Source organism: Hylaeus anthracinus, unplaced genomic scaffold, assembly GCF_026225885.1.
Source record: "Hylaeus anthracinus isolate JK02 unplaced genomic scaffold, UHH_iyHylAnth1.0_haploid 12001, whole genome shotgun sequence".
NCBI classification, from domain to species: Eukaryota; Metazoa; Arthropoda; class Insecta; order Hymenoptera; family Colletidae; genus Hylaeus; species Hylaeus anthracinus.
The window spans coordinates 8,834,815-8,859,090 of record NW_026534348.1 but is presented as its reverse complement, the minus strand read 5'-3'; the positions used below and the strand labels follow the sequence as shown (position 1 = coordinate 8,859,090).

General features: G+C 40.9%; 1 protein-coding gene across 5 annotated transcripts in view; it reads right to left on the bottom strand.

The window, feature by feature from the left end:
* The window catches only part of LOC128891336 (stAR-related lipid transfer protein 13), a 360,751-nt gene that overhangs the window by 283,096 nt on the left and 53,379 nt on the right, over nt 1–24,276 (bottom strand). Inside the window, exon 1 of one of the 5 annotated variants that reach the window (XM_054150744.1) lies at nt 19,788–19,808. The exons of the other annotated variants lie outside the window; for them this stretch is intronic. Coding sequence (XP_054006719.1) covers nt 19,788–19,793 — 6 coding nt within the window. The 5' untranslated portion in view covers nt 19,794–19,808. Of the gene's footprint in view, nt 1–19,787; nt 19,809–24,276 lie in introns of those variants that run through there. 5 annotated transcript variants of the gene reach the window in all.

The window sequence follows — 24,276 nt, the reverse complement described above, 5'->3', positions numbered from 1 at the left end:
ACGGAGTCGGAGTTAGTGGAGCAGCCTACCGACTGCTTTACTCCAATTTAAGGTCGTCGCGGGCACCGACGTCAGTGAACTCTGCCGTTCGAAGGCTGCTGGCTCGAGTAGACCGCATAAATCTCGGGCTATCGCACCGGCCCCTGGCACGCTGGACGCTCTCGTCGACACGAATCTCGCCTTCTTTTTCCGCGATCTCCTTTCCACCTTCGTTCGGCGCCGTTGCTCTTATTTCACACCACGAACGACCCAATTTCGTGTCGAATCAGCCGTTGGCACGCAAACACGTCGCCGCATATATGTTAATCGCGCGGCCCAGCACGTGCACACGGAGAATAATGCGGAAACAGGAGCACCGACGCGACCGACCCTTCGATTCGAGGCTTCTCGCTGTTTCCCTTTGGAGTTTGCGGCGTACTGGGCCCTGTCGATTGGCTACTCTGAGGTGGCAAGTCGAATGGGAAACGTTCATTCGATGATTTCCAAGCTTTGACTCTGTTTTCAATTAAGTTATGACTGTCATACGCAAATATATTCTTTCGTTCAGATTTAAACTACGTTGGGCCAAATCTCAAATCCAAGACAAGATTCCAAAGTGAAGCACTAAGGAGGACAACTGCTGCCCCATGTTATGTCAGTGGTGATACCCTCCATAAAGATTTAGGGGTACAGTATGTCAACGACCACGTCAAGAAATATGCAACTACATATAAAAATGAATCAACGAATCATCCCAACAAACTAGCCATTCTTAAATATACCTTAACAAAAGAATTTGTATAACTAGTTCAATACATACACTGTCACACAACGCTTTATTTTTAACCAAAATATCTATTCAAATTTTGAAATGAAATTCTTGAAGTTTAACTACGTGCCCCCCCTAATACCTGTACAGAATGTGCTGGCAGAGTTTGGTTACACAGTTTCGGAAGAACTCACATGCAGTAACTCACATAAGCTGCCACTTTGTAAACGTCTCCAGACCTGACAAACGTATCAAAACAATTCGCAAGGACGGTTTAATTCCAACAAGAAACGCAGCTATTTTGCCACGTAATTTGTTACCAGCTGAACGGTTACGTTTCTTTAGTATGTCACAGAGTCCATCGTATCCTCGTCGCGAATTGGGTTGTACGAACCGATAGATTCGTCCCAGAATCCTGATGTTACGGTACACGCTCCCAATGAGGCGCATTTGCTCGCGCGAGTTTCGCGGATACGAATAACCGGGGCGATGCTGCCTGTCGGGCACGAAGCCGCTGCTGAAGTTATGCTGATGCTTTTATGAGCGCATCTCGGCTGTAAGCCCTCCTCCAAACTGGGAAAAGGAGCGTGTGGTGTTGGGAAGCGACGAGTCCTCGAATTTTTTACGGCGCAGTTTGGAACACCGAAGATAATTTGAATTTCAAGTCGCAGCGAGTATCGAACGGGCATTTCATTGTCGCGCGTTACTACCGTCGTCGATATTTACCGGGAGTTAACCGCGATTCCCAGACTCCTGGATCTCCATAGATATCTCAATTCAGTCTTAGACACTTGGGATCTGGACGCGTCATTGACAGGGAATTTTTATGGGGATTTCACGTATTGAGGTATCAGTATAGTGCTTGCAAAGCGAACGTCCATCCTCTACGTCTTCAATTTGGTTCCATTCATACAGAAACGAATCATCACTTATATCATTTCTATCTTAACAACCATATACCTTCGGCTTGAAGATCTTCGATTCAAGAAGAAACACATTTGCCACAGTTCACATCTCAATCTGCACTGAAAGCTTCGTCCCGAAGACACTAGGTTGCCCCAATTAAATAAACAATACAGGCAACCGCCACCCTTCAATTCAAATCACTTCCGACTCAAGGTCCCAAATGAACGACTCGACAAGAGGGTTTGGCGAGGACAGACAATGGCAGCGTTCGTTGCTCACGGGATCCAGGCCTACGTGACCGTGACTACACGGCTAATTACTATCTAATTGCGAGCATTACTGAATGCAACAACAACAGGGCCCAGCCGTTAAAGGCAGCCGCGACGACGCCCGGCATAAATGAGTTCTGACGGGATATAAATTCATGGTTAAATACTGCATGCAAAACGCAGTAAAGCTCCGGTTTACGAGCATCCGACAAGATCTTTCGGGTACGTGTGTGCCACGACTGCTGTGTACGTGCACGTGTCCTCCAATGTAACGCGTTCGTCTGCGTTTACACGGTTTTGCGAACGTTGACGAGGATGTGCGCACGTGCGACCGTAGGGCGTGGATTGTCATACGTATTACGACCTAGCGTTCTGTGCATCGTGTGGGTACACAGTGTCGTGTTTGTGTGCTCGTGGGACAGAGATATCTACACCGCGATGTAGGTCGATACTGTTGATTCTTAAGATTGGCATGTGTGAAGATCGTTTGGATTGCGAGTTGTGTATGGCTGTCTCGGTTGCGGCGTGTTAGGGTGAGCAGTTTGGGATAAATCGCGCCCTCGGGAATGAAGACGTTGAAATGAAGATAACTTTCATCTGAAAATTGTTCAGTGGGGTTGAAAGCGCTGAGCTAGGAATATAAAATTTGGTACTTTGTGACGTTTTGATTACATCAAAGTCCCCGGAAAGTTAATATACAATTTTCTGGAATCTTGATTCTATTCTTGCCTATTTGTGTCTGATTTTTGACTCCTATAAATCCGAGCCGATCGTCTCGATCGTTTCAGGGCGTGGCGAGTACACAAACTAATAGCGCCACAGGGAAACAGGTGGCGCCTCGATGGCGCCACTACTTCGCCAACTCTATTCTGCATTACAACTTTGTTCTAAATGTACGTAACTCCAAATAACAATATTTACCACTGACTTTCAACCCACAAGCACTTCTTCGAACATTTCTATGGAATGAAAGCAACGACACGTCGATGCAGCGCCGTGCATGTTATCGAGAGTGAGCGTGAATTAAATTCCCCCCGTTCTCGCTTCGCGTGAGAAAAAATTAACAGATTTCAGGGATTGAAAATGAAACTCAGTAAAGAGCTTTTCTTCGTTAGCACTCCTCGTATTCCAGTATCTCATATCTATCAATTTCTCCCTGTCTCTATCCATGCTTTATTGTATGTCACAAATGTTACATTTCCCCGTTAGCACTCCCTCTGTTTAAAAAATAAAATGATTTTCAATGATAAAAAATCCCGGTAGCGGCGTGGCAATGACGAAAGTTCTTATCGGCGCGGATTTATAGAGAAGGTTCGTTCGAGAGCGTTCCATTTAAAGGCGAGCACGGCCACGATGCAAATGTATCGGCTCCGTAACATTGGTGCGCGGAGCGTTCCCGTCGGACAGGATAAAAATGCTGGCGTGCGAATTCGGAATCTGACTTCTCGATCGGTCGTGGCTCGCTCGTTGGAACGACTTCGCAATATATCTGCCTCGTAAAACGCCGGCAAGGATTCCTAAGACGATAAATGCGCGGTTTCAGCCGCGGACAATGAATAAAGCGAATGAACGCTGAATAAGACCCCGGACATCGATAATAAAAAGAACGGATTTATACGGGTTATTTGGCAATTTATCGGTGCTCACCTGACGTCGGTAGTTACACACCTGGAACGCCGGTGCGAGTGCCTCAACTGGCTGGCTTTATTTGCATCCCGAACGATAATTAGGCCTGGGGAATTCTCGTCGAATTATTCTGGGCGTGATTGTTCGAACAGTACTGCGACTCAAATATTTGGCGAATATAATTCTGGACTGGAGTAGTATTTAAATAATTTGACGTGTGTTAAGTAAATTAAGTTGTTCGAGATTGTCTTCCTATTGTACGGACAGCCAAATGGTTATGAATTCAGAATTATTAAATGAATTGAATTATTATATACGTAGTACTGTAAATAGAAATTTCCAAGAAATCGTTTTTAGACGATTCACGAATGAAAGGGTTTTCTATTAATCTTGCTCGTACGACCAATAATTCTTTTCTTTGATGGCACCATTTTATTTTGGTAATTGGATAAAATTACAAACGAGTGAAAATTCGATCCACAGACTGTGCACGTTTTCCCCGTCTACTGTGCTTCTCGATATTATTTTTTAGATCAAGGAGAAGATAAATAAATAACGGAAAATCGGTATTAAATCGATCGATATTACGCTGCTCGCCAAGTTAAGAGCATTATCGCGAACCTGTTCTACGTGGAGCGAAAAGCGATTCCTAACAAGGGAACAAGAAGATAATTGCATAATTGGTCGTAGTAAAACAAATAAGTTCTTGCAGGCCTGCATAATGAGTCGGCGCCCATGAAAAGTAATTACACGTACTGGTAATCGGTAGCGCACGACGAAGGCAGCGGCGCGACACGATGCACGCTGGAGACTGGAGTTCATGGAGAAAACGATTTAGCACCACTCGCTCCCAGATTTATTTGAAAAATATGTGGCAACATTTCGAAGAATTGTTTATCTAATCGAGCAACAAGTGACTCTGATAATTGTCAAGTTTGGAAGGCGGAATTGTAAATTAACCCTTCATAATATTTTTTCTGAATGGAGTGAAACATATTGAGATTGTTTTTTTATGTGTCCACAAACCGTGAAAACCTTATCATGACCGGTACGAAAATGACTGAATTAAATAAAAAAGTTTCTCTTATCTTTCAGTTTATTCCTCGGATACCTTTAGAACTATGAACCTTTGTTTTGATCATTACAGTTTTTGACTCAACACTATATGTAGGTCTTCGTATCAGTATTATTATATGCGACAGGTTAAATTAGAAATCTCGTTCATCATATATAAACGTCCTTACGTAATTGTGTAATTGATACGTTAATTAAATACATTAAATGCAGTATTAGGCACCAGACATAATTAGAATAATCGCTATTCTTAGGTAAACGCCCTTGCATATTCGCACAATAAAGACATTAATCGAAAAAATGAATGACTAAATGAATAAATTAAACACGCTCTCCGTAGATAAAAATTGAATTGCCTCCGTCGCATGAATCACGAATCCCGAGCAATTACTTATCGCTTATCGAAACCTCCATCGTAGGAGATCCAAGACATCAATGGTCCCCGATCAAAAGCGAGAACCCCGCTGATACACAATAATTCACAGATCGTTACCGCGCGCATTATAGATAAATCCTTCCCTCCATTGTAACTCCTTCTCATTAGACACCGAAATCGATATCGCGGCGCTCGATCATCCCTCCTATCGGGTCGCGTTCATCTGATCAACAGCGGAAAAGAAATAGGAGAGAGGCCGGCAGCGCACGAGTAAATTTCCCTCTCATTAAAATCCTTTAATTGCCGGTCAAAGTGAGTACTAATCGGTTCCTATCTTCCTGCGTGCCGCCCTGAAGGGAATACTGCATTGACTAGCTCACCGCAGGTAGCGGAGATAGGCGAGGGAAGCGCAGCTCGAGAGGGGTACCGCTTGGGAAAAAGGCAACCCACGACCAAAACAATCAGCACGGCGCTAATAGGCGTAATTACCGGCTTTACAGATCGAGCCTGCCAACGACTATCCATCTATTCGTGGCTCGATTCGCACGGATGCAAAGCACGCCTTTGGAGATCACCCGCGCGGGTCTGACCACCTAGAGTAGCTGCCACGAAGTCTGCGTGTACAGAGGTCGTCCATTGTGATGGTAACAGGAATCTTTCGTTGTGCGAAATAACGAGGTATGAAATGGACAATGCCTCGGTCCCAACTGTGATTTAATTCTCCCACGGTTGGGTATCCTCGGAGCCAAGGCATTTCAAAATTGATCAGAGGATAGCAAATACTTGGATGTGCTGAGAATGGATTTTCACGTGCTTCCAGAAATTATAAAATTTATCATTTGATTTCTAAAATTTTATAAAAGTTGAAGCAATAAAAGCTGAACCTGTGCTTCTCAGCAGAGGTTAACACGTTGATCGTCATGTCACCCATATATGGGTGACAATGCTTTTTACTGAAATACTAAAATGAATTGAAAATGGAATGAAATTTGTGAGTTTTTATGAAGTTACAAAAATAAGTACCACGATAAATGTTTGATTATGCAGTCCCCAATGGTCTAAATAATATTAATTCCTAGCAGAGATTTTCAATAATATTTGTCTGGCATTCAACGTGTTAAACTCGAATTGAATATTATACCAATGATGCCCCTAATTAACGCATCGTGTCCTCGTGAGATTGGCCAGGAGAAAATAAATGAAAAGAAACAATCGCGAGTGAAGAATCGTAATGCACGACGAGATTGTTCAGCGGCGCGTCTAGCAGCCCTCGCATATTAATCGATACGTACGTTGAACGATGGTTCTTTGTGCGGACGACCGAGTTAATCGCCGATAGGAAAATGATTAATAACGGAAGTACAAGAGGGCATCCAGATTACGTTCTGCAATAAGTAGGGGACCATCCAACATACATTGTCAGCCACTATCTTTGCAATTATCAGGACAAATGTGGCTACGATTTTAATTGCAAAAAAATCCTTAGGTATTTTTGCTTTTCAAGACGGGTACAAAGGGCCTGAGAAACCTCCCTCTCACCTGGAAAATTTGTATCGAAGAGCAGACCAGTCTCATAGGAACATCTCAGAATACAATCATCAAATAAATTATATATTAGAAAAACTTACACAGTCCACAACATAAACTTTATACGTATTGATTTGATTGTTAATTTCTTCGTCACTAGATCACTGTATTTATTAACGAAATAATACATTATTATGTACTACATTCTTGTTTAAATATTTGTCAATGAAAGACAAATTTATCACTTCCTTGTTTCAATCGTTTCCACCTGTATTCAAGAGTTTTCTTCAATGTGATTTCTATACTTTCTCGATAAATCGTATAATCTCAGCATGTCTAGCTCTAATTAATTTTAAAATTCAACGAAACCACCTTGTCCTAAGTAAATAATTACTTACAAGAGGTACGAATGAAATATTCTGTATTTGAATCCTCCGGCAACACAGTACTGGACCAGAAGACATTGTACCAGCTTATAGAAAAATATGATATCCGCGAAGCGAGCGGAAGGACTTAAACGAACGGATTTGGTGATATCGTGGTCGTGACCAATTATTTATGGCATAACGGTGCAGAGTTACCGTGCTAATCGAGATTGTCGATCGTTCTAGTTCGTCGCCAAGAGCGCCTCGCTCCGAATGTCGGGACGATTTTCAAGCCATATCTACGCTGCTTCATAGGATGATATCCTATGGCAATTCTGCTTCCACGATGCACACCGTTACGTGCAATTATCCCTCCGTGTGATTTCGAAAAATCGCTGAATTACACAAGCGTGATCGACGACCATCGCCAAAGCCACCAGACCCACCATAGAATTTATTACTACCATTAAAATATTGCACAGAAAATAAAACTAACGAAATGAACTGTTACTTTATTAACCACTTGCACTTGAACCTATTTTCTTGCAAGACATGCCAAGAGGAATAGTGTTGTATTAAATAATGCAGCTTAAAAAGCGTGTAATTTATTGTAATGCTACTTTGATTTATTTGTTCGTGCTACTTGAATGGAAACCTCCAAAGAAGTGTACGTTTTTGAAAATGTCGCGCTCCAGGCAATTTATTTTGTTTGATTTCCACCAAAGTTCTCTGGACTTCCAACATCCCCTCAGTGGGGACATCCGAGTGCAAAGTGTTAATCCAGTAATGTTGAATTTCGATCAGCTACAAATGATGTTTCCTACTTCTTTTGCAATATCCTCATATCTTCATACACGACAGAGCTCACGGTGAAATTAGGTGCAAACGTTTACCCACGTGTCCGTCCATTCTCCTAATTACCCTCCCATCGCTCTTTTCCTTCAAAATTTCAACTAACGCGATAAGTTGGACGTATATCGCACCTAATCCCCAGGAACACGCAACGAGTTTCCGTCGTCGACTTTCCAAGCACCTTCGGGTTGATCCGATTACGGCAACTCCCAACGTCCTGCTAAGTAATCACCTCTTTCACGAAACCTCAAACTAGCCGAAGCCTGCAGTTCGCCACCAGGCTATCCCCTTAACGTTCTCTAATGCGGCTGTTGGACGCTTCGAGAAGTATTTAGCGAAACCGTGATTAAATGATGTCGTCGGGAACTACGAGTCCATTCCGCGTGGTTTCTTATCCCCTCGACTTGCTCCCACTCTATTCGAGTCACTTCCTCTTCTGGTTGTTTTCCGTGGCAGAGATGCTTGCACGCGATACTACGTAAACGATGAGATCTTGGCCAGGGAAGACGCGGTCTTAGCAATAATTGAAATGTTTGGTAATTGATCTATGTGGGTAACTGCATTTAAGATAGCGAGCAGTAACTGTCGCGATGTCTGCATGAAATGATAGCGGAATTACAGTGAAAGCAGTCCTTTGCAGACTGAAATAGTCACTCTCTATGTTCGAATTTAGTTCACTTATAGTAATATTTATGAATCAACAGCTTCTTCTATAGTTTTGAAAAAGGAGGATCTGAAAAATCTTTCGCGATGCCCCCATTAAAAACATAGGACAACGGAAACCTTTCCAGACCAACTTATCAAACCTTAAAATAAACAATCTTCCAAAACCCCACACGATGATTAGTTTCGTCTAATCATTAATACAATCCCATTACAATTTCTTCCTTAAATTTCACAATTCACATCTAGATCGTTCTTAACTCTACTTAGCCTAATAATGAGACTACGTAGACCCAGTTTCGGTTTCTGGACGACTCAAGATCTGTCGTAATACGCAAAAAGGCGTTCATGGGACGATGGACGGGGTTATCTGGACGCGAGAGTAATTCCTTCCCAGCGGGAACACGTTCACGGAGATCGCAGCACGTGCAGAACGATTTCAGGCTCGATCACGCGGTCCTGGTATGGATCCCTCGCGTATAGGAAGCCGGTGCGCGCGCGCGCGCGCGTGCACGGGGCGATCGATCCCGATCGATCGAGCGGCGAGTAGCCGTTATACCTGCTAGCCGAGTTCCAATCGGTCAATTTGCGGCACGATTCGCGCGTTACCGTGTTACGAAACGAGTGGAAGCCGCAAGAGGAACGGGCAACTCTTGACGATACACGCCCGCGGCCGTAACTCATCGTCGACCCCCGTAATCACGGGGTGGCCATTAGAATTATCGATAAGTATCGATACTTCTCACCGTGCACGGCTGCCCCCTGGCCCTAAGTCCGTTGGAAAAATTTATTACGAATAGAAAGTTTCTCTGTGAATCGGGTAAGGTGAGAGCAGTAGCTCTTCGAGGCTTTTTTTTATAGAAAAACTACCGAGTATTGAGAAATGATATTTATCTTGAGTAACTTTATCTCTTGATGCGATTAAGATTATGCTTGTTTGCCTGGTTTAATTTTTAACAGGTATGTAATCTTTAATCTCGTATAATCTAAGAACTGGAAAACTTGTATATCGTTCGTAATAACACAACAGATATTGGTATATTTTGAACTGTTGTTGCCAATCTTGTCGAAATCACGTCAAGATCTCGTCGAGATCGAGATCGAGATCGAGATCATATATTCTAAATTATCGAACATTCGAGATCGATATGCATGTTTCGAGATTTTTTGAGATCAAGAACGAGATCGTAGAAATCTCGTTTCGTCTCGTCTCGTGCCCATCAGTATCGATGGAATTCATCGATTTGTGCAGTGAATGGCTCATATAATACACAAATTCCTTTCTGTAAACGATTCATCAAAGAAAACCGAAGTTAGAGATGAAATCATGCAATTAAAGTTAAGTTAGAAAATGTTACAAAGTATCACCGACTGGACGAGACAAAGTGACTTCATTTAAACCAAGAAACCGGACGTTTCGTACCTCTGTCAGGTTGATTCGTAGTTGCAAGCCGTTCCACTTTTCTGGACCGCCGCGGCGCGTGTAATAATCGTGAAACAATTATCAGGGTTGACAGGCACTTACGCGAGACAAATAGCGTACACGGATGTACAACACAGCGGAATCTTGATTATAATATCACCGATTGATTTATATCGTTCGTGTAGTCTGGCGACGATTTTTGTCAAATCGCGAACATGCCAGCAGATTCCGCGCTATCGCCGGTATAAATCACTCGATTACATCGCGTTTCCTAGAACCAGCTCCGTGTGCCGTTTTCCATCTGTATCGAACGATTTTTCCACATCAACGGACGAGACTCTCGTGCAAGGTGCGCGACGCTGCCCGAGGAGTGTCGATATTTATCGACTCCTCTAATGGATATATGTATCTCGCGAGCATCGAAAGAAAAAAAGACACTTGCTACAAATTCTGCCCGCAATTTATAAATAATACAACCATGGTCGCGCTCTTATCTTGTTTACGAGCTCTCTTAATTGCGCCAATATTTAACGTCGATGGACAGTTTTAATGCCATTCTAAGCCGCTTTCTAGGATCCGCTTTGACTCGCATCCAGCTATCATATTTTGTTACCTTTGAAACCTGTACCCGCGGAGGACAGTTGGCCGTTATGAGAATGGATGTTGACTGCGTGGTTTTAGCATGGAACGGAACGTGTTATCCGAGAAACAGAACCCTTCGTTGCGAACTAGCCGAAGATGCAGATGGGTTTTTGACGATTAGATATTCAATTTGACCCGAGCTGTAGGGGGCCAAGGGGCCCCAACAGATATACAAATGAATGTAAGAAATAGTGTAAACATTATTAAAACTATGGAGCAACGGAAAGAAGAAGACTGAGAGCGATTCATAATACTGCGATAAACGCATAATTAACCCGTTTAGTGCCAAGGAGAGATATATCGCTCCTCCATACACATGCAAAAATGGCCGATACTCAATTTTCTATTTAGCAAAGTTAACTCCAATTGACTGCGATAGAGTCATTGCCACCATTGTTTACGTTTCTTCAACTGTGGCGACCTAGAGAAACTGTGTGCCAGTCTCTAATGCAATACTCACTCAACCTCTACGTAATAGAAACAATGAGGTGCAAGGTTACATTTAGCGTAATGTAAAGAGAAATATTGTGGACAGCTCTAATCGTTATCCGAGATAATATAGAGCTAACTGCGAGCAACCATTGCGTACATTACAATATCTAATCGAATCAAAATCAACGGGTCGCTCAAGGCCATTGAGTGGTTTACCCCACCACTCGACTCTTTGCGCAAACCTGCAGTCATACCCTCTCTGTTTTAACCAGAGAGGCAAACAAAAGTAAAGAGACAAATCTGGCTTGCAAACGGTGGCCTTGATCCACCAATTACATTCAAGCTCACTGCACCAGTAATAGCAAATTGATATATTGTTTATAAAATAGGTACCCTCTGGTCTCTTTGAATTTTTGCAATGATAATATCGTTGCAACATACTGCAGAATGAAGCTACTGGAATGATACTTAAATCGTTGTAGAAACACTTGATAGATCGACTAATTTTCCACCATGCAATTGAGACCAGTCGTTCGAAATTAGAGTAATTCGATCGAACGCAGATGGAATGCGCATTTTCCCAAAAATACGAGCTTATCGATAAAGTTATTCAACGATGATGAGCGACAGATTCATAATTAAGAATTACCGTTAACTCTATATCCCGATAAACGGCGATCGAACACGGCCTATCAAGGACTGGTGGAAGATCGAGGGGCAAAGAGAATATACGCGCAGACCTAGCAAGATGGCGAACAGGAAAGCTTCTTAATTAATGATCACTAATGCATTTATTTGGGAACACGAAACACAAAAACCAAAAAGTGACATTCGAAAATTCATGATGAATATGATCGAATTAACACTAAATCCGCCCTTCTGGTTACCTCGAAAACTCCTACCACTCAAGTACCGTGCCTTTAGAATTAAAATCAAGCAATCTGTAATCAATCATCGTTCTTTTAAAACCTGTCGTTTAACCTGTACTCCGAACTAAAAAATCGATCGGAAGTCGTTCACGAATAACAACTTTTACCCAGGGCCTTCGCAGGCAAAAAGGAATAATCAATTGTTGTCTACATCATGGAAATTGTTGCCGGTGCACGATTGCGCGTACCGCGATTTGATTGAACGAAAAGGGAAATAAATAAAGCGCAGGTATTTAATGGAGTCCCAATTAGAAATCGTTCATGTATGTGGAACTAATTGCTACCCTAGCAATAACGATGCCTGGTTCAGGAGTAATTATCGTCGGCAGAAATACTGCCTGTTCGGCGATAACTTGTTGCAGGTTGATGTATTGCGACACTTTATCGCCGCATAACGTACTAGTGACTCAACAAACGCTGCCTCAAAACAAAACGAGCCGGACGATAGAGGTCCGAGTCCTGGGCTTATTTTAAGATTTCTCCCGCGAAAGTGCCGACGATTTATAGACGTATTCTTCAAACTATCCTTCTGACAAGCGAGGAATTTGTCGAACGATACGTTCCCACTCTCTCACTCTCGCTCTCTGTCCGAGAACACGAGGATTCGCGTCGATTCCGTTTCAGAAAAGTCGCTTCTGCGAACTTTCTAACTCTTCCATGTTGGAAGTTTATATTCCGATATGGAGCGTGCATTTTATTCATTCATTTCGGTATTTAACGGGTCGAAGCTCAATTTTTTTACAAGAATTAATAATAAGTCATGGATATTATTCTTAATAGATTTCGCAGTCTCATTTCTAAACGAATTATAATTTCATTGATCGAATGAAACCTACTGCAACCGATTTCTTAAACATCTTTGAGATTCCCAGTAACACTTTCTGCTGACCCACATATCGAGATAAGAAGCTTCTAATGCAGTCTAATAAAAATTAGTCGATTGCTTTTAATAACTGTAATCAAGTATCCATGATTCATTACCAGCTTCTTATCTTATGAACATCCTTCAGTTCTACCACGGTGGATCTCAAACACGAGGAGAGTCATAAAACCATGATCCAAAATTCTGTCTTCTTATCTGAGTTGCCTTCTGCAGAGTGAATATGAAGGTTAGACAACGTTTCTGTTCAACTCAATCTATTAGATTTCCTGGAAGTCCATGACGATCTGTTTGGTACAGGTTTGAATATATCGAAATGGTTGACAACAAATGACATGTATACATCCCTTAAAAGGTGGAAAGGTTGTGGAACAAAATGGTACCTACAGTCAGTTCCATAAGTATTCTTACCCTCTATGTTTATTGAAGAAGTTTGTCTGAATTAAGTGATGGATGACATGTTTCCAAATAAATTTTTTATTATAAATGTGTACATGTCTAAAGTTTATTCATGTACATATTCATAATAAAATATTGATTTGGAAACATCAAACCTATCATTTAATTCAGAAATATGTCTTCAATAGACGTAGAGGGTACGAATACTTATGCGACTGACTGTATGTAAATCAATAAATATACATCAAAATTCAAATATGCCTTTGAATTTTTCTTAAAAATTTCCACGAACTTTCTGGACAACCCAATAGTTAGCCTGGAATATTAGACTCGAGGAAACAGAATTCTAGACGACTCAATTGGAATTCAAATCCAAGATGTTTTTCCACAATGTAGTTAGAAGTCTATCACTTGTGACGCTTCCAATATTTCCCTATTCTATAGACATAAATAGTAATATTATCCCAACAACGAATTATCCCGAATGAAAGTTTGAATGCAGATAGCCCTGAGAGATTCCACTCGAAGTGCAAGACCACGTCCATTCCTAATGTTTCCAGCGCACCTACTCTCTATCCACTTAAACTGGACCAGGACACGCGAGTAGAAAGAAATTACTGATTGCCCCGCAAAATTGGAATTTGAATACGAGTTATCTCCCGCGGAATGTTTCTAGGAACAGTGATTCCCCTGCCCCATCGACTAAAACTCGCTGCGCGGCATCAGAAACGCATCAGGGCACTCGAGGCGAGGTATGTATCCTTCGCCTCGAAGGAAATAGTCTCACAACTAGAGCCCAAGAAAGTCAGCCGTGCTTCAGGCGGGCACAAATCAGCCGAGCAGAAACTCCTACACGAAAAACCTACAAATAGAAGCAAGTAGCCCCGTCCATTGATATCCTCCAGCCGCTGAATCCGCCAAGCGCGACCAGACGTGCCCCGAAACGATAAACAATGAGATTAGAAAGATCGAGGAAGTGAGGTAGCCAGACGGAGGAAACAAGGGTAGGGCTGGTGGGAGAAAGAGAGAGTCCACGAGCCGGGTTGAAAATGAAAGAACGCTCCGCTTACATAATCTCGAGAGTGACCCGCATAATTATTCGCGAATGCCGCGCGCGGTATGCCGCGGCGTTCGCATAAATTTTCGCCAGGCATTAAGCGTGTCCGCGAGCCATAATCCGATCACATCGCCTTACCCCGAAGGAAGGCAGCGGTGATAGAGTGATACCGGGCTTTCCACCCCGTTCTCCCGCCCCCATCCCCCTGTCCCTTCGGTCTTGCTTAGCGTCCACCGAGGCTGGCCGGAGCGCAGCGGAGGCGCGACCGTACCGAGCGGTTATTTATCGCGGAACAAGGAAGGAAAGTTACGGGCGAGGAGTTACGAGGATGCCCGGAGACATTCCCCGCTCGAGCGCCGGTCGCCTTTAATGAGAAATGCCAACCCGACCGGTGTGTAACCCTTCAACTAAAGCCCCGTTCGCCACGTGCCTTCTGCGGAATCTTTTCAGACGAGAGCCGCGTTCCTCTGGAGATCTCTTACGGCTGCAGCGTTACTGATCCTGTATTGACTAGGTAAATTAGAATGCTATGCTTAGGAAAGAAAGATATACTTAGACCGATATTGCAATGGAAACATTGGTTAACTTCATTTCTACCGTTCAAATGAACTGAAAAAATATATATTATTTAAATGAAATAGATAAACAACTTTTTTCTGGCATGAGTGAATTATCCATTCAAAAACGCTTAATTTAAAAAAAAATTGTCCTAGCTCCTGTAGTTTCCAAGTAATTTAAAAAAACATGTTTCTCACCCCCCACTTTAGGGGCTGTTTTCACCCCTTCAGTCTGGACGATTGCCGTTAATAAAAAAAAAATACGTTACATGTATTTTTTCGAGAACTACCTCCCACATAAGTTTGATCAAAATCGGCATGTGTCCATTGTTCGCTTGTTAGGAAGGGTGGAAACATGAGATGGCCTTTGCAGAGGGTGCTTCGGACAATTATGATGATTTTCGGCTCTTTCCCTGAATTGTTGCTGGTCCTGTATTGACTAGCCAAGTTAGAACGTTATGCTTAGGAAAGAAAGATGTACTTAGGGAGGCTGGGAATATGAGATGGTTTTTGTAGGGGGTGGTTTGGTGGTTTGGTTTTGAGAATTGGATTACATCCCTTCGAAGCTTCATCGTGTCTGATGTAAGTATTGGACTTCTCTCTTCAAGTTACCACCTGCTAGTGGCAGTTTAAGGAACAGGTGGGTGTGTCAGGAATTGAGCGATATTATCTATCTCCAATTGTGCTCGCCTCTGAACACATAGAGAGCGAGAACGGGAAACAGTGAGAGGGAGTGATAAACAGGATCCGTGTCAGCAGTTTCAGAAACCAGTGGAGAGATAACTACGTGACAACCTCGAAGAGAGTACCGAAGTGACCTGAATTCTATTCTGACATCACCCATCTGGGATTTCGGTACACACTGGTGAAGAAATTGAATTGCGCTGATTTTTTCTTCTTAATTTGTTGGCCATCGACAGGGATACTGGTTGTAAAAGGTAATGAATACCAATTTTGAGTTGAAACGTATAAAAATGTGGTCACTGATTTACATCCGCCCTACGGAAGTAAAAGACATATAAGAAATTGACCTACACCATGATTTCACTCAGCATGTGCTCAATTTTTTAATAATACCACTGTGATTCCCAGCCACCCATACATATCCGCAGTATTAATTCCGTATATTTATCTTCTATCTGTGATATTTCCCACACGGTACCGAAGTATGCGGAACACGAAGATCTCATAATACCAAGTGAAAATCTCCCTCCGACTAACGTACAATTATTTAAACTCGCGCGCCAAGTGATTCTACTATTTACCAGGCGAATCGATGAAATTTCGCTCGATAGGGGCAGGCACCTATCGCTTCTAGCTTTCTAATCTCAAAGCAAATTTATAGCGTAACAGGGTAAACGGAAATGGATCCTAGGCACGCGCCTATTAATCCAAATCTGCGAACACGAATCTAAATAAGAGCACCATCTTCTCCATCTACGACGACGAGTATTCGGTCTCAATTCCAAAGCAGAAACATGGCATCCGTCTGTCATTAGCCTGTTCCTACAAAGAGACACGTGTAATCCGCAAACTCGCCACTCGTCACACGAATCGACAGAGAGTTTCTCTCGTTAGGGCATGTTCGCATTGCTACTTGTAACTTTCTAATCGTAAGTCTAATTTATAGCGTAACAGGGGAAAAACAGATGTACCGGCGATACATCCGCGAGCGGCGCGTCTTAGATGCCTTTAGGAGACGAGACTTCCTGCGGACTGAACGTGAAACGAGCAACTGCGTTTAGGATTAATGGTTGAATTCCATGAAAAAACGCGATAAGAGGAACGACCGTGAATCTTGTGCACTGGTTTACCAAGATCTGAATCCAGTTCGCGAAAAGATTCGTTAACTGAGCGCGCAATCTTAATTTAATTCGGTTTAAGAAGAATTGGAGCAACTCTTTCTTCTGTTTGAATTGAAATTGGAAACATTGCTTGGTTATGTAGGTATGATTTCAGTGGTGTTTGGTACGATTACGCTTTCGATAGCGATGAAACCAATCTAAGGGGAATACAAATATTGGATACCTTTATACTGAAATAATTGTAGGGAGCCCAACCTCGCGTTTCTGTACGTGTAAAGGATAGATCAAGAAAAGGACCTAAAGTATGACAAACGTTACATTGGAGAAAACAATTTTCCCAAACTGAATTATGTTTTTTCTTGCATCTACGAAAAAAGAAAATGTAAAATTAAACGATCCAATATGATATCGAAGAGAACAATGAAGATTACTTTCTTACAATTTAATTATAGAAAAAATTATTGAACATTATAAATTGTTTCAAGATACAGTACAAGCCTATTATTAAATATTTTCTCTCAATATAATTTGGAGCTATTACGAAGAGTTGATGGATCTTCGATCAGATATCAAATGCAACAGGTGAACCCGGCAACTAAAAGGAATTACTTTCTCCTCGAGTATACCACCTGTATATCTTCATTTCCAGTTTTGCATCTTTTGCAACTGAGACATTCTGAAACATGAACACTCCCGTGATACGTCTTCATATTTCACATGAATAAAATAGCTTCGGAAGATGCGTTACTCAACGACAATCGCGAGGAACTGTTCAGGGGGTTAGAGCACTGTAATAAATTAATCTCGTGCTACGGTGTTTCCCTCTAATCGCGCCGACCTAGATATCAGCTTAGGTCAATTTAATCGCATTAGTTAAATTACCACTGTCGAGCAGGATAATCGAGTGACGTTCGTAGATGATATCAACGATCAAACGGATACATCTCATATTTGAACGATTTGAAACTAAACAGAGCTTGCAGAGGTCAATGTATCGATGAAAACGAAATTTTGTTAAGCACTTGGTCACTCTTCTATACAAGGTGAGACAGCTAAACTATTACAGAGCAATACTGCCTAAACTATCGTGGAACAACAGAAACAGCAAATAAACTTGTCCGCTAAAGTGAGAGAAAAATTCTGATACGATGAAGCAATTCCCCAGAAAATTAATTATCACGAGAAATAACGATAAACCCGACTCTATAGCTTCTACGATCGTGAAACAAGGTATCAGAAGTTATGCATAATCATGAGATCACGAGACGCCGAGGTCCCGAGTCAGCATTTGATTTCCCTCGGCTAGAAACAATAAGCGACTTTCTTCCAGCGGTAAAAGTCCGCCGCGCCGTTTGTCGCGTGCCTCGAATAATTTGTAGTTTGCAATCGTCGCTATCCGTGTGCCGATCGAAACATTAAAGTTTCGAGGAACTCGTCGCTCTCGACAAAGGCACACACTTTACAGTCGCTCGATAAGACGACGTCTCGCGCTCATGTTCGACACGTTTCTCCAGGCGTCACGGTAGATAGAGCACACGAGTCGGTCCGTTCGCACGAAGTGGAAAATAATTAGATGCGAGTTACGATAAACATTCGAAAGGTAGTGAATGCATCGAAAAATCCTCTGCGCCGAGAAATCCACGGATCGAGCCTCTCCGTTTGCCCCGTCCCGCCATTATTTCGTGCCTAATCCGCGAACACGCGCGGACGCTATCGATCGGAAAAATCTTGATCCTCGCTCTTTGCTTGAATTTTTTACAATGGTATGAAACTACAGTGATGATTTATGTAAATCAATATTTAATCGAATGTCAGTTTATTCTATACGATCTGAATTATATAAAGAAATTAAGTTTCGCACAAAAAAGGGTTGATAAAAGAGTTCGTATTATCTACGATCAACTTCAATTTTTCCAGGGCTATTAAAGACACATAGAACTGTTCGTAAATGCAGGAATTCGAAGCAAATAAAATGTCCCCGGTACTTGAGCGCGATATCGGTAGCTCGACCTCGCGAAAAGCGATACCGAGGCATGCAATTGAAAATCTGACATTTACTATGCGTCTCCATCAGACGAACATGAATCGCTTTCGCGAAATGCTATGTAAAATCTCTACGATTTGTCACGCTCTTGGAGCTCCTATTATTTCGCAACTAATCCAATTATCGTGAAAGCGAGACCACATTTCCTTCTGGCGGCGATAGTTTCACGAGCAAAAAGTCTTAATGATTCGAATGATATATGGCTATGAAATGGTGTGCCTTAAAACTGGTTCGTTTTATAAAGTCATTTTTGACCCGCGCTATATTATATGAGGATTATAGACCAGAAATGGTATCATAATTTAACTAAAAGTGGTGTAAGTACGTAACATTATCTACTTTAGGAGTGTCAATGCTAAAAGTATACAAGTCCTTAGTCACTGCTACTTTATTTGAATGATATGGACACTGTGTATAATTTTTCAATTTAAATCTCCCGTCAAAACTTAGTAACCTATGATTAAAACTGAATGCATTTTTACTTCGTAACTTTGAAGGCTGTTTTCCCACCTTGGAGATGTTCTGTGGTATTTACAAAAAGTCTTAAGTATTTTTAACTCTTCCACAAGTTTGTTATGTTCGATCAATATCGAGTATTACCACTTTGGGATAACTTTAAGACTCAGCAGAGTTATTTACAAGTTTTTAAGTTTATTTCAAGATATAAAGATCTATTCCTCGATCTTCTTTATTTTTTCAAAATTATTGACCAAATTTTAATTCATTACGAAAAAAAAATATCTGTAATGTGACAGTGAATATAAATTAATATATTTCGTATGAAAAAGTATATATTTCTTTAACATATGTACGAATGAACGAACAGAGTTTGAAAAAGTTAATGTTAATAAGGTTTAAGGAAAAAGATGAAACATATGTTCGATAATTAAATATTTTTCTATACAAAAATCTAATAAATGTATTCAAGGTAACATGCAAATTTCAAATAAGCTATTATCAATGACGTTCGTGTAAAAACGTCTCTTATCAATGTCTACAGACCCAATCGCGTTTATCACACTATCGCGAATGCTCAGTCGCGCACGAGGCTCGAATGCACTCCGATTTGGTCTTGGGAACGGTAAAGCATTTTCTAGTAAAAATTTCCAAAGATTCCGCGCGGTTGAAGTACACAGTGCGGTAATCTCTCCGGGCGGCTATCGAGGGCCATTGCACAGTTGTCGCAGTGTCCTCGCGACGTCGTTGTACTCACCGTCATTATCGTGGCTGCAATATTTCCCCGATAACAGTCCCACGGATCTTGTCCCGTCTGCCCACCTGTTTACCTATCGAAAAACCCACTGGTCCACTTCCCCTGGAACGTCCGTGTGCTCTAGCCGCGGCCAGACGATGTATGCACTTCTGCTGCAACCAACTGCGCCCTGTATGCATTCAGACTGCGTCGCTCTCAGCGGCTATCGACGTCGAGCATTTTATCTCTAGATACGTTGCAGCAAGGACTGATAGTGTCGTAGGTCGATACTGCTTGAACGTTCCAAGTCCCACACTCTCATTTTTTGAACATTTTTCGTGTCTTTATTTTATTACTGGTTCTCTTAGATCAGAGTAATAATTGGATTATTATATTTCTAATTATGGTATTAGTTATGTGTATACTACTGCTCCATATTTTTACGTCTTCTCATCATTTATAGTTTCATTGGCTTCTGCATAAGTCAGTACTTTTATTAATTTCATTAAAAACAGTCATTGTGAAGTTTGTTGAGAAAGTTCTGTGAAAGTGCATCTTTTCTTTACAGAGACACTTGATAATCGTGCAAGTTCAATTATCCATTGTTCAGTCGAGATATTAAACAATTTCTCTTACATAACCTTACAAGCAACCAGAAAATAATTTACATCTGGCAAGGTAAAATATAATTCACGTAATATACAATTAAGTTACCACTGTTAAAATATGAAATTAATAGGAATGAACACCAGATGTAATTCTAAATGAATAAATTCTGTTTGATACAGCGTTTACCAAGTCTTTCCAAATTCTAATTAAACTATGCGGCCATTGCAATCATTGGAATCGTCGTCAATTTTCCATGCAAGAGCCTCTGAAAATAACTTCACAAGTGTCTCCGTCGATGTTACGAAGCTTAATCTTGCTAAATGTCAACGAGTCTCACGCGCGGAACTCTATTACCTCCGTTGGCCCCAATTTGCAGCAACGTTTAGATTTATGAAATTGTAATAACACCGTTGTTGTCAACCGGGGAGCCATTTAATAGGAACGACACAGAGCATCGAGACCCGCGGACGCATCCGTTACCAATACGAAACGTGATCGAAAATAATAAACTTATCGTGATAATAAATCAGCCGTTGGAAGGCCTTGCGAAGCATCGCGGGAGAGTCACTGGAGGCCTCTCCTCTTTTCTTCCCATGGTTTATTGCGTTCGTGGTATTGAGCAAACAATGCAATCATTCAGCTGTCCGCTGCTTTATGCTCGCTAATTTCGCTAAACAAACATTCAATGCGACGACATTAATATCAGGAACGGTAGAAGTATTTTCCCAGATATCTACCGCATACTTCTATAACCTCCTTTGAAGATATTTCTCCTTTTCTTCCGTTTTATAGTATAGGAAAAGCAAATTCTGATCCTTCAATTTTGTTGTGTTCTATTCTTATTATTATTTGATTAACATCGTGCCTATATTAATTTATTTCCTCACAGATAAAAAGAATTTTTGTATCTCTCCTTAGTGTGCAATAATAATTTCTCTTCTTAATTTAACTTTGAATTAATTCTACCTCATCCACCTCATCGATTGAGATACTTTATTTGCCAAGTTCCGATACGTTTTTACCAACAGAAACAAAAATGTTTTTACGTAGATATTTCCGACAACAAACACCGTGTTACGAATAATTAACTGTAAAGCGTGTAAGAACAAATAACAAAGGGCACTTTATTCCAGTATCCAAGTAAACGGAGTTCGACGAACGATCCTACCGAGTCGAAATAATTTCGGAACGGTTCGTAGAGATGTTGCCAAGATCTGTAGCACTAATAGGTGACAGAAACTTGGCAACTAATGTCACTTAGCGAACGCAGACGATCAGGTGGATGGCGCACGCGGATCTGCCGCGATTATTATCAAGTTATTAGAGCCGCGAAGTGAAATAGTGGAAACGTAACCGAGATTATGTTTCTCATTCCTCCGAGCCTTCCGCTAGTGTCACTTTCCGCGTAACGATAAGCGCAATCATTCTCGGCATCTGCCGCGCACTCGCGATCCTGGAAAGTGTGAATATTTCTACGATGCGACGCACAGAGGGACCATTGTCGACATATGTGGATCGCGAGAGACTTAGCATGCAAAATTTGTTGGGGAGACAATTAAACAGTCGAGCAATTTATATACTTGTGTTTCGAGACATCATGAGAATGTAGAAATTAAAATTCTAACTAGATATATTTGCAAAAATATTTAAGAATTTAAAAGAAAATAATTTGTCAAATATAGTTAATTCGTGAATATTGAAGCGAGGTTGGAATGGTAAACAGTGTTTATCAGATGAAATAGTATACGAATAGAGTTTGTGTACTACATTCCTTTAATTAAGGCTCCTATCACTTTTACTAGAGATTCGTTGAAGCTCGTTGAGATAAGTAACGTTGCTTAACACCTTTCTTGAGATGTGACGACCAAATCAGCAGAATCATATCGAAATTAGCGAAATATTTAGTACTTATTTTGTAATTTTGTACCAATTTGTACCGCAAACAGTAATTTTCTACCTTTTGCCATTTTCAACAAAATCGTAGCTCAAGAATTGAAAAACTTGATCACCATCTTATTGATCACTAAGAGCACCGGTAAAGTAAATCATTTTTAATATAATAAAATTATATCTTTACCTTTAAAAGGTAAAGATCCAATAAAACTAAAATTAGTGGAGTTGTTTGGAAACTCGCCTAAGCCTGCAACAATTGCGGGAAAAGTGGATTCCGTTCAACAATCGTCACTGTTACTCCAAATTTATTCGTTCGTAAATCAATTGCACCTACAAAATGGAGGGAGTGCCGAGCATTACAGCCCAAGTATGCCTATGGAATTACATCACAGTTTCGAGTACCATTACCCTTACATGCTCGGTAATTGTGCTGTTGCTATAGAAAAGTATACGTTATCGAAATACAATTACGGTCTTAGAATGTCAAGCGTTATAAAACGTTGGAAAAGTTTTTCGTCTCGTGAGTTTCTTATTGCCGTGGAGTGAAAAGGGTGCTTGACATCGCGTTTGAAACTGCGAATTGTAGAAATGCGTGTACTCTGAAATGATCGAGTGGCCACGACGAGAGTGTGTACACGTGTGAGGGTGAGGGTATTGTTAAGGGCAGTCGATGCATTGTGAAAGCGGAGTGTAATAAATCTAGCGATTTAAACGAGCAACGGGCGAATTTTTAAAGCGAGCATTCAAAGGGAAAATAATGAGAGCGTATAATAGAGAGTATTCCGAGTAAGTGCTGCGGTTCCGTTCGTAATTATTTTAACACCGAGCCACATGCTACGTTAAAATCAACAGAATCATTGAGAAACAGAGCGATTTAATTGTAATACAAAAGGTTTCGTTACGTTAATTTCTAAATTTATTCCGTCGTACGATAGTATTTTATACGTCGTAATTATTATTTTAATACTCTCGAATCATTTCGTATTAAAGTATTTAACTTTCTGTGTCAGATAAATTTTGTTTAAAACAAATTTACTTATATCATTGCTTAAAGAATGTTAATAATTGTTTAATGTACCAATACCCTCGATAATCAATCAAATTTTCGATTCTTTTTTAAAGCGAAATTACGAAAAATGCCCATCATATAATTTATAGCCGCTAAAGCATAGTTCATTGAAAAATACCGTCCCACGCTATTGTTTTGCATTCTAAAATACGTTCAGAAATAACTCAGACCTGCTGGCGCTCCAGCGGAACGTAGAAACAAATCTCGAAGGCTGAAAAATCCCCAAACAATGATGTCGTTCCACCTATTAAGCTCGAATACCTCGAACAATACTATAACTCATGCGATATGCTGGTGGCGATATAAAAGTGAACGTTCAATGTTAACCTTCCAGCAAATAACCTGATCAATCGAACGTATCACGCAATTGCTACATTTGGCACGCGACACGTCGCTGCAGGATCTAGAAAGAGTAACTCTTGAGGTGATAAACATGGCAAAACAGACGTTAGGACACGTCCACGCTACTCCTCTTCTATTTTTCTACACGGAGTTTAAGATAGAGGCGATTAATTTCATTTTGTAAGATAATTTCAATAATAGAAAACCACGTGTACTAGAGAACTGCAAAAAATTTCTAAACTGATACTTGTGAACATTTCTGAAGCTAAAAATTTGTTTTGAGACAATTGGAGAATAATTCTATCCAAATCAATTGCTTTTTAACCGACTTCGAAGAGGAGGAGGTTACTCAATTCGAAATGTATATTTATTTTTATTTTTTTAAGGAGGTACTCTTTCTTTCTAGGTTGAACAATACATCTTTTTTTTTATATTCTTGTGCCTTAAGGTCCTCAAAATATTTCTACCAAATTATATTAAACTGCGTTTCGAATTGTCCAAATTTCTAGAATTTATTTATTGTCGCGTCAGTTTGTAAGTCATTAGCGTCATTAGACTTGTGGTTAAGATAACTAATTCTTATGTCTAACAATAATT